Raw genomic sequence first — 12,719 nt, forward strand, 5'->3', positions numbered from 1 at the left:
TGAACCACTGTAACTCCCTTTTTAACTAGTCCATGGGCACTACAGACACCCGGTTTATCTTTAAAAATTAGAGGCCATGAAGAACTCGGCAATGTCTCTAACTTCATGTTCAATCAGATGACCACAGAGACAACTGCAAAGATCCATGTGCAATTAAATGAATTGGAACTCAGTCCTGGTGTGTTACTAGTAGGACTTTGCTTCTTTAACTCAGCTTCATTTTCCAGTCTGAACCTTCACAGCTGCTCTGCAATAAGGAAAGTTGCCCTGAGCTGGTAGGATTGGAGGTTTGTAACCAAGTGTGCTGGGACACACCTGTGTTGCTGACGAGTGGAAGTGAACGTACTGTGAATGTAAGGTGTCTTCTGTAATGTTGGTCTCAGTCCATGTTACGGGTACCCTTCCTAATAATCCTTGGGAACAGCCATCCTTGCTGTGCAGCTCAAGCAGAGAGAGCTCTGAGACAGTGCTATGGCAGGACCTGTGCTTCCCTGCCAGCCTGAAGGGAGTCCCCCGAAATCAAGATTAAGGTTTGATGACAGAACAAAGGTAGCCTGCTGCTGCCAGCACATCTGTTTGCCACAGAAATAGCAGCATTCAGTCTCCTTATTTAAGTGCATAAAATGCATAGTAATAAACTGTGCCTTTTCCCCTTTCAGTTGCCTGGACATAAGAAAAACAGTTACTATCCTTCTGGTACACAAATATGCTGCCAGGGGCAGGTGATAGGCAGCAGCAGTTGCACTGTGAGCAGCATTATTCAGATGTGTTCTTCCTGGGATCCTGATGCACCTGAGGTTCACACATTAGCAGCCTCGGCTTTTTAATCAGGGAAATGAAGCATCCATAAGCAACAAAACAAGAGGCTTGAAATTATCCTCATTTGTATTATACCGAATTTCTATATTCATCAGTACACAAGCGATTGCTAAACAGGTCCTCACTACATTTACTTACATTTCCAAACAAGGTGGTTATTATGCAAACAGGTTAGCTTTGTGAAGGCATCTCCAGGATGAGCTTAACCCTGTCCTGTTTGGTTCCTCTTGCCTGAGCCTTATAGGTCTGTAAATGTTCATGTTGTTATAGGGAACTGTGGAGTTTTCGGCCATGTAGTGTGGTTGATAGTAGCTAGGCTGGATGGCCTTCTGTAGAGGCGGGGGAGTGAATGAGACATAGCTGTGGAAGGAATTGACTCGGTGGAGAGGTGACTGGGGGGTGAAGTTGCTGTTGAATATGAGATTTCTTGGGGTCTGCTTGCTCTGGTGGGTGCTGCCAGCTGAGAGGCTGCTGAAGGGGTCGGAGAGGGTGTTGGCGCTTTCCTCGTCGCTGAAGGGGAGGCTGCGCGGCGGGGACTTGGGGCCCCGCACGGGCTTGGACAGCGCGTACAGGTGCCGGAACTCCTCGTCGAACAGCTCCACGACCTGGCCCGTGAACTTGGAGAGGAGGTTGCGGTGAACCTGGCCACACAACCACGTGAAGCTGGAAGCAGAGACAAGGTAAGGGTTAGAGTTAACGCCGGCCATGAGGAACTGCAGATCCCCCGCAGGGGTGATGCGAAAGGCAAATGTGTTTTACTGCTGAAGCTTCTTGTCTAAACACAGGATGAAGATGGTGTCGCAGTTGAATTTCAGGTCAGTTCACATCAGTGCTCTCTGACTTGGATCAATCTTTGTTATTGCAGCTGCCTCTAAAACCTTCAAGAAACCTTGTAAAGTTATGCAACCCCCTAAAGCGAGTGGTGATCCAGATCCACTGCAGGGATAAACGTCAGATACAACACCCAAGGTTTGGGTGTCTGTTCCATGGAAAGGAGTTTAGACCCCTCTTTTGGGGACCTCTCTTCCATGCACAGTGCTTAAATTCAGGTCTTGCCATGTCTTATCTGCACACACATAAACTGTACCTTGTACCCAGCAGCATGCCATGCCACTTGGTAACTCTCAGCCACTCCAAGTGACTTCAAAAAGACTAGGAAAAAAGAACCATCCTTTGTTTTCATTTTTCCATAATCTTTCTGCATTGATCAAGAGGAACACATAAAACCCCAACCTTCCTGTCATGTCCCACATCACAAAACAGCTGCCACACCTTATTTTCTTCAGAGAAAATTAAATTATAAATATTTCCTACAGCATTTCCAAAAATAAGTGTAATACTTTGCTATAAAGTAAGGGAGAAATGCCACAATAGTTTTAGTCCAGAGACACACTTTAGGATAACCCACAGCTTTTAAATTATTTTTCTTTTATGTGCTTCCCTAATCCACTCAGCAAACAGAAATTTGTGCTTTTACAAAACCACAAGCCAGCTTGATTGTGTTGTGCAGGCTGCCATGTCTGAGCAGCAGCAGCACCAATAAAATGAACACAGTTGAGAGAATGAAATGTAATTACTCCCTGAGCTGACCAAGGCTTGAGCTGTGCAGCAGAGGATACAGAGCAGCAGTGGATTTGAACCTGGGGTTATCCTATGTTGGTAAAACTCTGCCATGGTTATTCCAGCGTGACTTTATTAGCTACGCTGGATTTGCACCAGGACTGCTGAGAGCCAGATTTGGCTGTAGGTGTGTGCACTTAAAATCATTTCTTGTCATGTTTTGATAAAACTCCTGTGAAGCTCAGTGGGACTGACAGCCTGAGCTGATACTGAGGCAGTAAGACAGACAATTTACATCTGCTTGTCCAGAGCACTCCTAAAGAGAGTTGGGTTTGAGGTACACAGTGGTTTTATACTGTTGCTTCAGGAGCAAGGGGAGGAGTGAAGAAATCAGTAGTTCAATGCCACTGGGCACCTAAAATTAAATATATACTGTACATTTTATGATTGGACATGAAAACACCCAGTAAGGTCCCAGAATACAGGTACTTCTCATCCACTGTGTTCAAATCATTCTAAATATGGACAAAACCTTGGAAACCAAGGTAAAGAGCACAGCAAGCTAACTCCCTGCTGGGTGCATAACATCTGCTCTGCCAGCTCAACATTGCCTTTATTCACTAAGCAGTGCTCTCTAAACCTTTGTATGTCCTTCATCTAACTGTTAAAGAGACAACTGGTCAAGAATAAATACAAAAATGCACACAGTTATTCTAGGATACCTACACTGAAGGTTACAAACTCATGAAAGGGCTGAGGTCTAAAGTGGCATATTTATACTTTATGCAGTAGAGATACACCTAGTTTATAAAAGAAAATTTAGACAGAAATAAAAATCAATTACGCATGTAAATGGCTTTTAAAAGCCTAACAAAACCAGAGGAAAAATCCTATTCTGCAGAATTTTGATAATTTACTCCTACATGTAACTTCCTGAAGTACCCGACGGACAAATACTAGTTTGTGGATCTCTGTAAACAGAGAAAGTTAGAACTAATGAATAGCCCAGAGAGTCTCCAGGAACTGATGGCAAATGGGTCAGCTCAAAGTTACAAGGTAAGATACTTGTGATTTTAAACAAATGATTGTGGACTTGTCGTGTAGTGCGTCACAGCAATTTACATTCTGTGCACTTTGCTGGAGAACAAAACAGAATTTGGCATAAAAGACTTAACAGGTTTTCATTGGCTTAATTCGAAGAGAAAATGCATTGTTTAGGTTTTAGGCCATGTTTTGCTCCTTAGTTTACAATTCTGAGTCCTCTTTTGGGACAGGCTCAGAGAAGTCTGTTATTGTCATCACCTGCCCAGAGGGATCATTTTTCTCCCAAGCTTTTTTGATTGAGGCCCATCAAAAGAAGAGAAAGCACAAAGAAATGATGCCTGGCTTGGGGCCAACGCTGTATCACAAATTCAGTCATCGATAGATACTTCTCAGCCATCTTTCCAGAGCTTTGTCCTATGTCCTGTTATGGAGCCTCTCATTTATGATTGTCTCAATCAAATCCCACCTCTCCTGTTCAGCGCTGGACTTGTTATTTATAAAGAGTGTCCTCTGCATTGCTGGAGCTGCAGTTTACTGGGGATGTTCTCATCCCTGTGTTTGCAGTGCTGCAGCAACATGCAGCACATCCACATGGAATCTGAAACAGAAGGCAGGACTGGGGTTTTCAGCTGGGCTCAGATTTGGGTTAACCTACATGTTAGTATTGCCTGCTGGTGGATAACCTGTGTGGGAGAAACCTGTCCCACCTGAACTCATGCTCCTGGCAAAGCATGTCCATGTTAGTTGTTACTGACTTAGAAGAGGCCAGTGGCATTCAGAGTAGCAGCCACGGAGATACAGCCCTGGGGTTCAAGGTCTGTGCTTTCTGCTGTTCTCATTTTGCCTTCCTTAGGAATGCTGAGTTCATGCACTATCTAATTTCAAATTCATTACAAAAACCAGAATAACAGTTATCATAGGACAAGATAGAGTGACACAGAGACAGCAAAAAGAAATACTGCATCCTAACCCCTCACCATAGACATTGGCAATAAAAATTGAGAGTAAAACTGTAACTTAAACCACTCATGCCTGCACTTCTGCTAACGTGTGTGAACAGCCTTCAGAAGCTTCTCATCTGCAGTCTGCCCCATGCAGCAGGACCACACCCACAGTGACCCAAGCAGTGATTTTTTTAATGTTCTTTTAAAAAACACTCCAGAGCTGGAGATGTCACAGACTCAGGGGTGGTTCCTTTGCCTCTAATTAATTGCTGGGCTTCAGTCTTTGTTATCCATTAGGCAAATATATTCTGTCCTGAAAAACTTTGTGAAACAGTGAGACAGGTCCCTTTTAGAGCAGTATGTCCTGAAGGGCTATTTTATTTCCTCAGCCTGTTCCCCCCACCACTACTACAACATCATGCAGAGCTCAGCGCTTAGGTGAAATTTGGTGTTGTATTTTAAAATCTTTGTATCAGTTTTAAGATCTACTCCAATGTGATTTCCAGCAAATGCATTGCAGAAGAGTTTGGGTCTGTTTCACTCAATATCATTCTTGTTTATACCTGAAGAGATTGGTGGATAAGATTTAGGCATAACAAAAATCTTTCAGATTAATAAAGTGAGAGCTAGCAAGAAATACCACATACTGATAGTCAGCCATAATCCATGTGAATTGCGAACTGGTGCTGAGCATGCTGAAGTTAAATATTTTTTTATAGTTTTAAATAGACTTGTTCTTCACCACCCTCTGTTTGCTTGCTGGATATGGAATTACGTAGTTTGACAAGGTTCTTGATATTAGAAGATTTTCAACAGCAGTAGAGAAAGACCGAAGTGACTGCACAGGACTTCAAGTGTTTTTAGTTTTTTTGGTATTGAAAGAGAAGTCAAAAGGAAGCTTCTTGCTCAAAGAAAATAGATTTTGTTCTGTCCTTCTGCCACACGTCCTTCACTTCTACTCTATACAAATCTGCTGTTGCATTTCAACACATCTTTGATGAGGGATTAAAAAACACCCAAAGTAACAAGAAAACAAAAGAACAGTCAATAAAAAAAACCCAGCCCTGAGTGTCCACTCATTTTTGTCTGATGGTTCATTTGGAAATGGAATGAAAAGTGGATGCCTGTCTTTGTGTACGTCTGAGCTCCTGCAGCCCAACTCCACATATTCACCTTTTCCTTCCTTACTATAGTTCTGTAATCTTCCTGGTGGCACAGTTTTATCAGACCAGAGGCATTTAAGCTTCCAAATCGTAAATTGAGATTAAGAAAAACAATCCCATCCTTTAATTTCAATAATCACCTCTTGTATTTTTGTACCTGGATTTCTAGGATACACTTGGTCATTTGTGAAATTTATCTATGTAGGCGTGATGCTTAGAAACTTCATTTATTTGATGCAAGCTCAGAGTCTCCTGAAATTCCCTGACCAGAGAATCTAGGATCTTAATTAAAAATTCAGTTGTTGAGATGCTATATCCACTACCTGAAATAATTATAGCAGCACAAACAAAACAAACAAACAAAGAAAATTTTTTAAAAGGGAAAAAATGAAGGTACAGCAGTTATACAGATATATACTGCCTACCTATTAATGAAACACAAGGAAAAACAGTAAATCTCTGAAGTATTTGTTTTACCTTTAATCACTAAATTTGTCACATGAAGAACAAATCCTCAGATAAACTGAGTGACATATGCTACATTAAGGGATCCCAAGGGAGACAGAAATGTATCATGTCTCATGATCACACCATCTGAGAACCCAAACAATGAGGAAAGCATAATATTAAGCAGTACACATTTCTACTTTTGCCCCAGGGCTGCACTGGCAAAGTTGTTTACATTAGTTTCTGAACATTTAAATTAAAACCCATGCTCCATAAAGAACTAATAGCACCTTTAAAGCAAGTTAAGTCGATTTTTGAAAAATGGCAGGTATTTGAAAACATGGGGTGGTTTTTGTTAAACTAAAGCTTCTTACCCATACAAAAATTTCCATGGCACTTTTTTGGGAAGAAGTATTAAAAATCATAGAAGAGTACCTAGACATGAACTGCAGTGGCTTATCTCACCTGTAGGATCCAGAGAGCACGTATCTCCAGTCAGATATAAGAAATTTTTCTTGTATTTGTCCTGAAAATTTCCTGCCTGATTTGGCACAGTAAACCTCTCCAGTAACACTGCGGACTGAAATATTCTGTAAATAAAAATAAAATTAAGTGTATTACATTTCTTTTTAATTAAAAATCAGACAGGGAGGGCCCTTCCCCCCCACTGCCTTTAGCTCTTCACTGCCCCAATATCAAGTTTCTTCATGGACTCTGCTGTGATATTGGAAGGTTTGTGTCCAGAGGAAACCTAGCCAAGGTCTCTCGCCACAGGCTCAGTTGTTTCACTGGGGATATAAACCTGCATGGACGCTCATGCAGGTGGAGCTGTGCTGCGTAACTGACCCTACCCCAGCCAAAAGGAGCGTGGGATGTGTCCATAGCTGGGAGCAGCCTGTTGCCTCCACTGACACCCCCGGCACAGTTTGCTGTAGCTGTACGCCCTTGATTTACATTGGCTGTGGCGCGACACAGCAGGGCAAAACCTCTGCTCCTCCAGTCCATCTGGGCCTGCAAGGACACATGTGCTGCTCTTCTGGAGCAGCCCAGACAAATGCTGTCCTTTGGAAACAGATGCAGGTACACGTGTGAGGGGAGATGCAGGTTGGTTTGGCCCATGGGATGCTCTACACTGTCCTCATACCTGAGCCAGTGCCTTTCAGGCCCTGACTGCTGCCCACACACACACTTTGCAGAATCAAGGCCTTAATGAATCAGTGGCACCAAGGATTTGACTTGCACGTTGTGGAAGCCTATGTGCTGTAGCAGCAGACTTACAATAAATAGCACAGGCTTGTTCTTCCTTAGGAGTGAGGGTTTACAGGCATGCAAACAGTTATGAACATGCATTATAATTTCAGCTTCTTTATATATTTAGGATGGAATTCAGCTGTTGAAAAACAGGTGTCTGGTGCATGCAAGATGCCCTCAGGTCTCCTGTGTGCCCACAGCTGCTGTTCCAGAGGTCTGTGGCCTCTGCAGTATCACCCATCCCCAGGGAGATGCCACAGATGCTCTACAGCATCTCAAGCAACAACTGAAATAATCCCTAGGAGGGGTTCTTTTAAAGCCAGCTCCCTCTGACAGAGATGAAGGCAGATTAAACTAACAGCCAGCTAAATTTCAGGCGGTATCTTTAAAAGAGAGCTTTAACACATTTTATCAGAAACCACCCAGCACAACCCAGCTATGGCCATGCAAAAGAGTTTTGTCCATCTCCCTGTGGCTGCCAGATCACAGCTGCTGCACAGCTATTAAACAGAAGCAGCTCTAATGCTTATGTTAGAAACTCTACTAGAAAACTTAAGCTCTGCTTTAAGACTTCGGGGCCAAGATTAGTTTCATCTGGGGACCTAATGGAAATGCCTACCTTCCTATAATATCTGTGGGAAAACGTAGGCATCTTCAAAGAGGAACTGGGTGCACTAATGCTACCTCAGGAAATCTCTTGCTCCCTTTTAATTAGAAGGTGGATTGACCCTAGCATAACCATGCTTCTAGCTCAGAATGCCTGCAGTTAGGCAGACAAATCTCAGCCTAAGAGCTTCACAGAGCCACAGTACCTTGAATAGATCCTCAGAAATTTGCAACTTGTCGCACATCTCCGAGAAAAGATCTATACTGCCATGATCCAGCAGCAGGTAGACAAAGACCATGCGCTTGTTAGCTGCCTCCAGGAGGTCACAGAGAATCTCAGTGTCTGTGAACACATCCATCACGATAGCTAACACCTTCAGAAAAAGAGCAGAGGCATTAGCAGAGTCAATTTATATAACTTAAGATTGCTATGAGGATACTGTGATGTAGTTTATTTGTTTAAAAAAGTATTCCAGTAAACACAAATATTCACGGTTATATGTGGTTATTTTTTCTGGTTTTCTCCCTAAGTGCCTGAATCACAAAATTGATGAAACACATTGCTTCATTGTTTTATTGCTCATATAAAGCCAATATAACACACAACATATAACCCAAGATGACCCATGAATTTGTAGGTGAGATTTTGGCACTAGGAAATATATTGAAATACTGATCGGAGAATAAGAAGGATGTAGCTAAAATAAAAGACCATAGCCCTTGCCAAACGGCTCACTAGGTGTCACAATCCACATGTATTCAGCAAGAACCCCTGGATGATGCTTTCTCTTTTATGATTTACACCTGGACAGCCCTGGCTTTAAAGCCTCACCCTGTTGTTGATCATCAGCTCCATCTGTAACTTTTTAAAAACACTGATTTATAAACTAACTGTTACAATTTGACCACACATCCATGCTCCCCAATTCACAGCTGGCAGAACAGTGTGTAAAAGTCTCAGGACTCGGCATAAAAGCCCTGATAGCTATTTAAGTGCACAGCCTGCAGCCAGTGTGGATTAAGGGAACTGTAAATGTGATATAAAACCAGCTCCATTCTAGAAAGTGCTGTCTTGTGTGATGTCTGCTATTGCCCATGGGAGGGGTCAGTTTAGCCCAGCTGTTACCTGACATCTTCAGGAGGTGCTTGTTTCTGCACTGACTGGAGAGAGAACCTTTGATAACTGTGCTCATGGGATATTACCTTCAATCAAAACAAACTTTACAGCATCTCTCTAGATCTGTCTTACTACTTGATGCCAGCTTGCACTGCATCTTCCTCCAAAGCCTATGCCCACACCTAACAGCAAGCTTATTCCCCTTGCCACCATGAGGATATCCTACAAGACCAGGCACATCCTGTGCAGCCAGCATCCTCTTCAGGCAGCCAAACTATTTGTGGAGCCATGAGGATCCCACACCTTCCTCCAGCTGCCAAGGCCTGGTGCTTCAGAAAGAGCTTTGCCTTGGCTAGGTAAGCACAATTATGTCCAATATCTCACATCCACACTTCTGTTAACACCCAGCTCCAGACCATTCTCTCTGGTACTGCTTTTCACCACCTGTTCCCAATTTATATTTCTGCACCTTTCCTCTCTTACTTGCAGTACTTCTCATTTCTTTTGCCCAAATTTCATTTTATGATTTGCACCAGTTCCGCAAATGTGTTAAGATTGTAGTATCACTTGCCAATCCCTTTCGGTTTGAGATCATCCATAAACACAGTCTTTATTCTGTTATTTAATTTTTTAGTGCATATATCAAATACTAGGCTATCCAGGATGGACCCTTACCAGATGCTAATTAATAATTGGTGCCATTGGCAAACTGTGCTCAAAAAGCAGTTGACAAATTTATACTGTTAGTGTTGCTTCAGCACACTCTTGTAATGTAAATTAGATGATTAAGAAGGTCATGGGAACCATAGGTTTATATTACATTTCCCAGTTTTTCCCCTACAAGTTATCTTCTCTTGGGACAGAAAATTGGTCTGGCTTCATATTTTACCTGATATGTATTTTATTATTCCAGAGACATTTCTTCTGTTTCTGCATCTTTCTGATGCCTCCAACTTGAAATGACTGATCTATAATTCCCCTGATGTAGTAAGCACTTGTAGGCTTTGAGAGAGCAGTTGCCACCGGGGATCCTTCTCCCCTGCCATTACGCTCTGTGTTACCAGGCCCAGCACCTGCCCTTGCAGGGAATAACAAAGCGGAAGGAATCCTCTGGCTCCAGAGGCTCAGAAGCCTGTGCTGGGCAGCACTATTACATCCTGGCTTGGCTCCTGACCATTCCGGGGTGAAACTGCTGCTGCTCTTTTGAATTTATATAAGGGCAAAACACCTGGATGATGGTAAATACAGCCCTGAAGTATCTTTTTTTTTTTTTCCCCAGGAAAACAAAAGAGCTGCTAGAACACACGTGACAACAGATTTCTGTCACCCCTCCAGCTTCTCAGTTTCTGGTTTCCCAGAGTGTGGGCAGCCTGGCTTTGGCTTGTGGCTGGCACCTCTGTGGCCCCCATCACCTGTATGTAGCCAGGGGTCCTCATCTGCACCTTTCCCATGTGCCAAGTTACACTGCAGAGTCTCTGTATGGACCCCACATGACATTTTAACTGATACAGGCAACATATCAGGGATGAAAGCTCTATTTTCTGAATAATTTCCTTCCTCTGGGGATGGCTGCTGACATACCAGCCATACCTGCCTTTCTTTGGCCTCCCCTTCACCCACATCTTCCACATCCCCTTGAACAACTGGGATTGTTCCATGGCTGAAAGCTCACTTAGGCTTAATTTTCATTAATGGTGCAGTGGTCTGAATAGATCAAACCATTCTTCTGGGGCTACATGAGAAGGGACAGAGCCAATCCACCCTTTCTACAGCACATTTAATCCACTGGGAGAATGGGAGGTTAGAAGAGAGAAGAGGGAATGCTTTTTTTTAAGGCACCAACATAGAAAAATGTTGGTGTGAGTTTAAAAGAAAAATAAATTAAAAAATAGCACTGCCTGTGTTCAACAGCTTCTTCACAGCCACTTTCTAGAGCAAAGCTACACTGCAGCACACAGGGCTGCCTTGGATTAAACACCATGTTCACTTGAGCTTTGTAAGAGGAAGAAGACAACCAAGTGCAGAGAGAACAGCAATTCTCTCCCCATACCTGAGTGGTCTTGTGGATGTACCGGCGTATGATGTCTCTAATGTTGCTGTTCTTCTCTGTTTGGAAATACACAGTGGCGGTGGACTTTTCCTTTAAATAGGGCTTCTCTGCTGTAATCCATGTGTGGAGCAGAGCCGGCTCACTGCAGTCAGAAATGGTGGGGAAGTAGGTCCCTGAAGGCAGTGACCCGGCATCGTTCTGCTTTGGCGCAGCTGCCCCGTCGGCAGCTGGCGACTCCTGTGCATAATAAGACTCCCTGGCGTTATCCTTGATGTACTGAGCTTCCACCGAGGAGAGGAAATCCACCTCGCCCTCTTTGCTTAGAGTTTCGAGGTAAGAGTCTGTCCCACCATCCAAGAAGGCGTCGGTGGCCAATCTTATGCTTTCGTTGTGGCTGAAATCCACTTTTGTCAACTTCGGGGACTGGTTCTTGATATCCTCCAGCCTTTTCCTTATCTTGCCCATATGTCTGGGGTGGTTCATGGCTCTTTGTCGCAGCAGCCGATCTGCTGGGCAGGCACCATGCATATGCGTGCCACAGGCAGTGCAATCGTCCTTCTTGTTTGAGGACTGCATTCTGGCATGAAATCGCCTCGGCTGAACGAATTAACTATGAATAAAAATAAAGAGATCTTATTACCACAGGCAAATTCACACTCCCTGAATTTGTCTGTACAATTACCTTCAAAACAAACCTGAAGCTTGCTTCTCAGGTGGTGGTGTACTCCGGCAACAATCTGTTTCCAGATGGGACACAAGTGCAAAGCTGATTAGATTGCTTATCTGAGAGGCACCCACCTCAGCCCCAGGGCATACGAGGGATTCGAGTCAAATTTACCACGGCTGTCGGATTCGATTGTATTTCCCTTCCTGCCGCATCCCGTGAAATATGAGTGAGGAAAGCACTCAAGCAAAAGCAGGTAGGCTCCCAAGCATCATTGCACAATCTTCAAAACAGCTTGAGGCTTCTCTGTCTTCCCATAGTATTCGTTAGGGAGAAAAACCAGCTCTGATGTTGAACTGGAACAGAGACAGTAGCCATGTCCATGGCTTCGGAACAGTAAAAAGGGTCATGGGCTCTGTTCTGCACCTACATGCTGCCAGGCAGGCTTAAAAATAGATGTGAACTTCGTCACTGTGCCCCGTACGGAGTATGTTGCTATTACCATAGCCGATTCACTCACTTACTTCTTTAAAGCTTTGTGACTACGCCATCCTATTAAAAGAAAAATACCCCTTCCCAAACATCCTGAATATTACGTGGAGGAAGGGTTGTGAGCTGGCCTCAAAGCATCAGAAATACAAACACTCATCACTTGATTGTGCACATTTAGGGTTGTTTGGTTGGTTTTTGTTTTGTTTTTTTTTTTTTTTTTTTTTTTTCCCCAGGCTGCAGCTCCTGGAGTCACGTTGTCCCCGTGGCAGATCTTTGCTGTGTCATTAGGTGCATGGAGGCGCGGGTTGCAGCGGGGTGACAGGCCGGAGCCCGGGGGCAGCCGGGCTGGTCTGACCGAGGAGCGGCGGGCGGGAGCCCATTCCTGTGTGCGTGCCTGGCTGCAGCGCCACGTGTGACACACTTCCCTCACGCGGGCTGGGCTGGCCCTCGCCCCGGCAGCTCGGTGTCCACGCAGCCCTGTGCCACGGCTGCAGAGGGGAGCGCGGGATCGGGGGGATGTGCCGGCCGCGGCTCTTGGCCGGGGGGGGGGCCTGCGGGGCGC

General features: G+C 44.2%; 1 protein-coding gene and 1 long non-coding RNA gene across 5 annotated transcripts in view; one reads left to right on the top strand and one right to left on the bottom strand.

Annotated features, from left to right (window-relative positions):
• Positions 1-867: 867 nt before the first annotated feature.
• FAM83A (family with sequence similarity 83 member A) lies at positions 868-12,697 on the bottom strand. 4 transcript variants are annotated; one of them, XM_017746074.1, is made up of 6 exons: positions 11,840-12,697; positions 11,697-11,738; positions 11,002-11,611; positions 8,041-8,208; positions 6,443-6,567; positions 868-1,482 (listed from the first exon to the last, which is right to left on the bottom strand). In XM_017746074.1, the coding sequence occupies exons 3-6, from the start codon at positions 11,575-11,577 to the stop codon at positions 978-980; spliced, it is 1,374 nt and encodes a 457-aa protein (XP_017601563.1). In that variant the 5' UTR covers positions 11,578-11,611; positions 11,697-11,738; positions 11,840-12,697; the 3' UTR covers positions 868-977. The 4 variants fall into 4 exon arrangements, with proteins under 4 accessions (XP_017601563.1, XP_017601565.1, XP_017601564.1 ...); XM_017746076.1 differs by having other exon boundaries at positions 11,684-11,738; XM_017746075.1 differs by lacking the exon at positions 11,697-11,738 and having other exon boundaries at positions 11,800-12,697.
• Positions 1,417-12,719, top strand: part of LOC108449577 — a 36,033-nt gene continuing 24,730 nt past the window's right edge. The window contains exon 1 of the long non-coding RNA XR_001865793.1: positions 1,417-1,499. This is a non-coding gene — a long non-coding RNA (uncharacterized LOC108449577). The remainder of the gene's footprint in view (positions 1,500-12,719) is intronic.

The sequence above is a fragment of the Corvus brachyrhynchos genome, unplaced genomic scaffold, assembly GCF_000691975.1.
Source record: "Corvus brachyrhynchos isolate BGI_N302 unplaced genomic scaffold, ASM69197v1 scaffold28, whole genome shotgun sequence".
NCBI lineage: Eukaryota > Metazoa > Chordata > Aves > Passeriformes > Corvidae > Corvus > Corvus brachyrhynchos.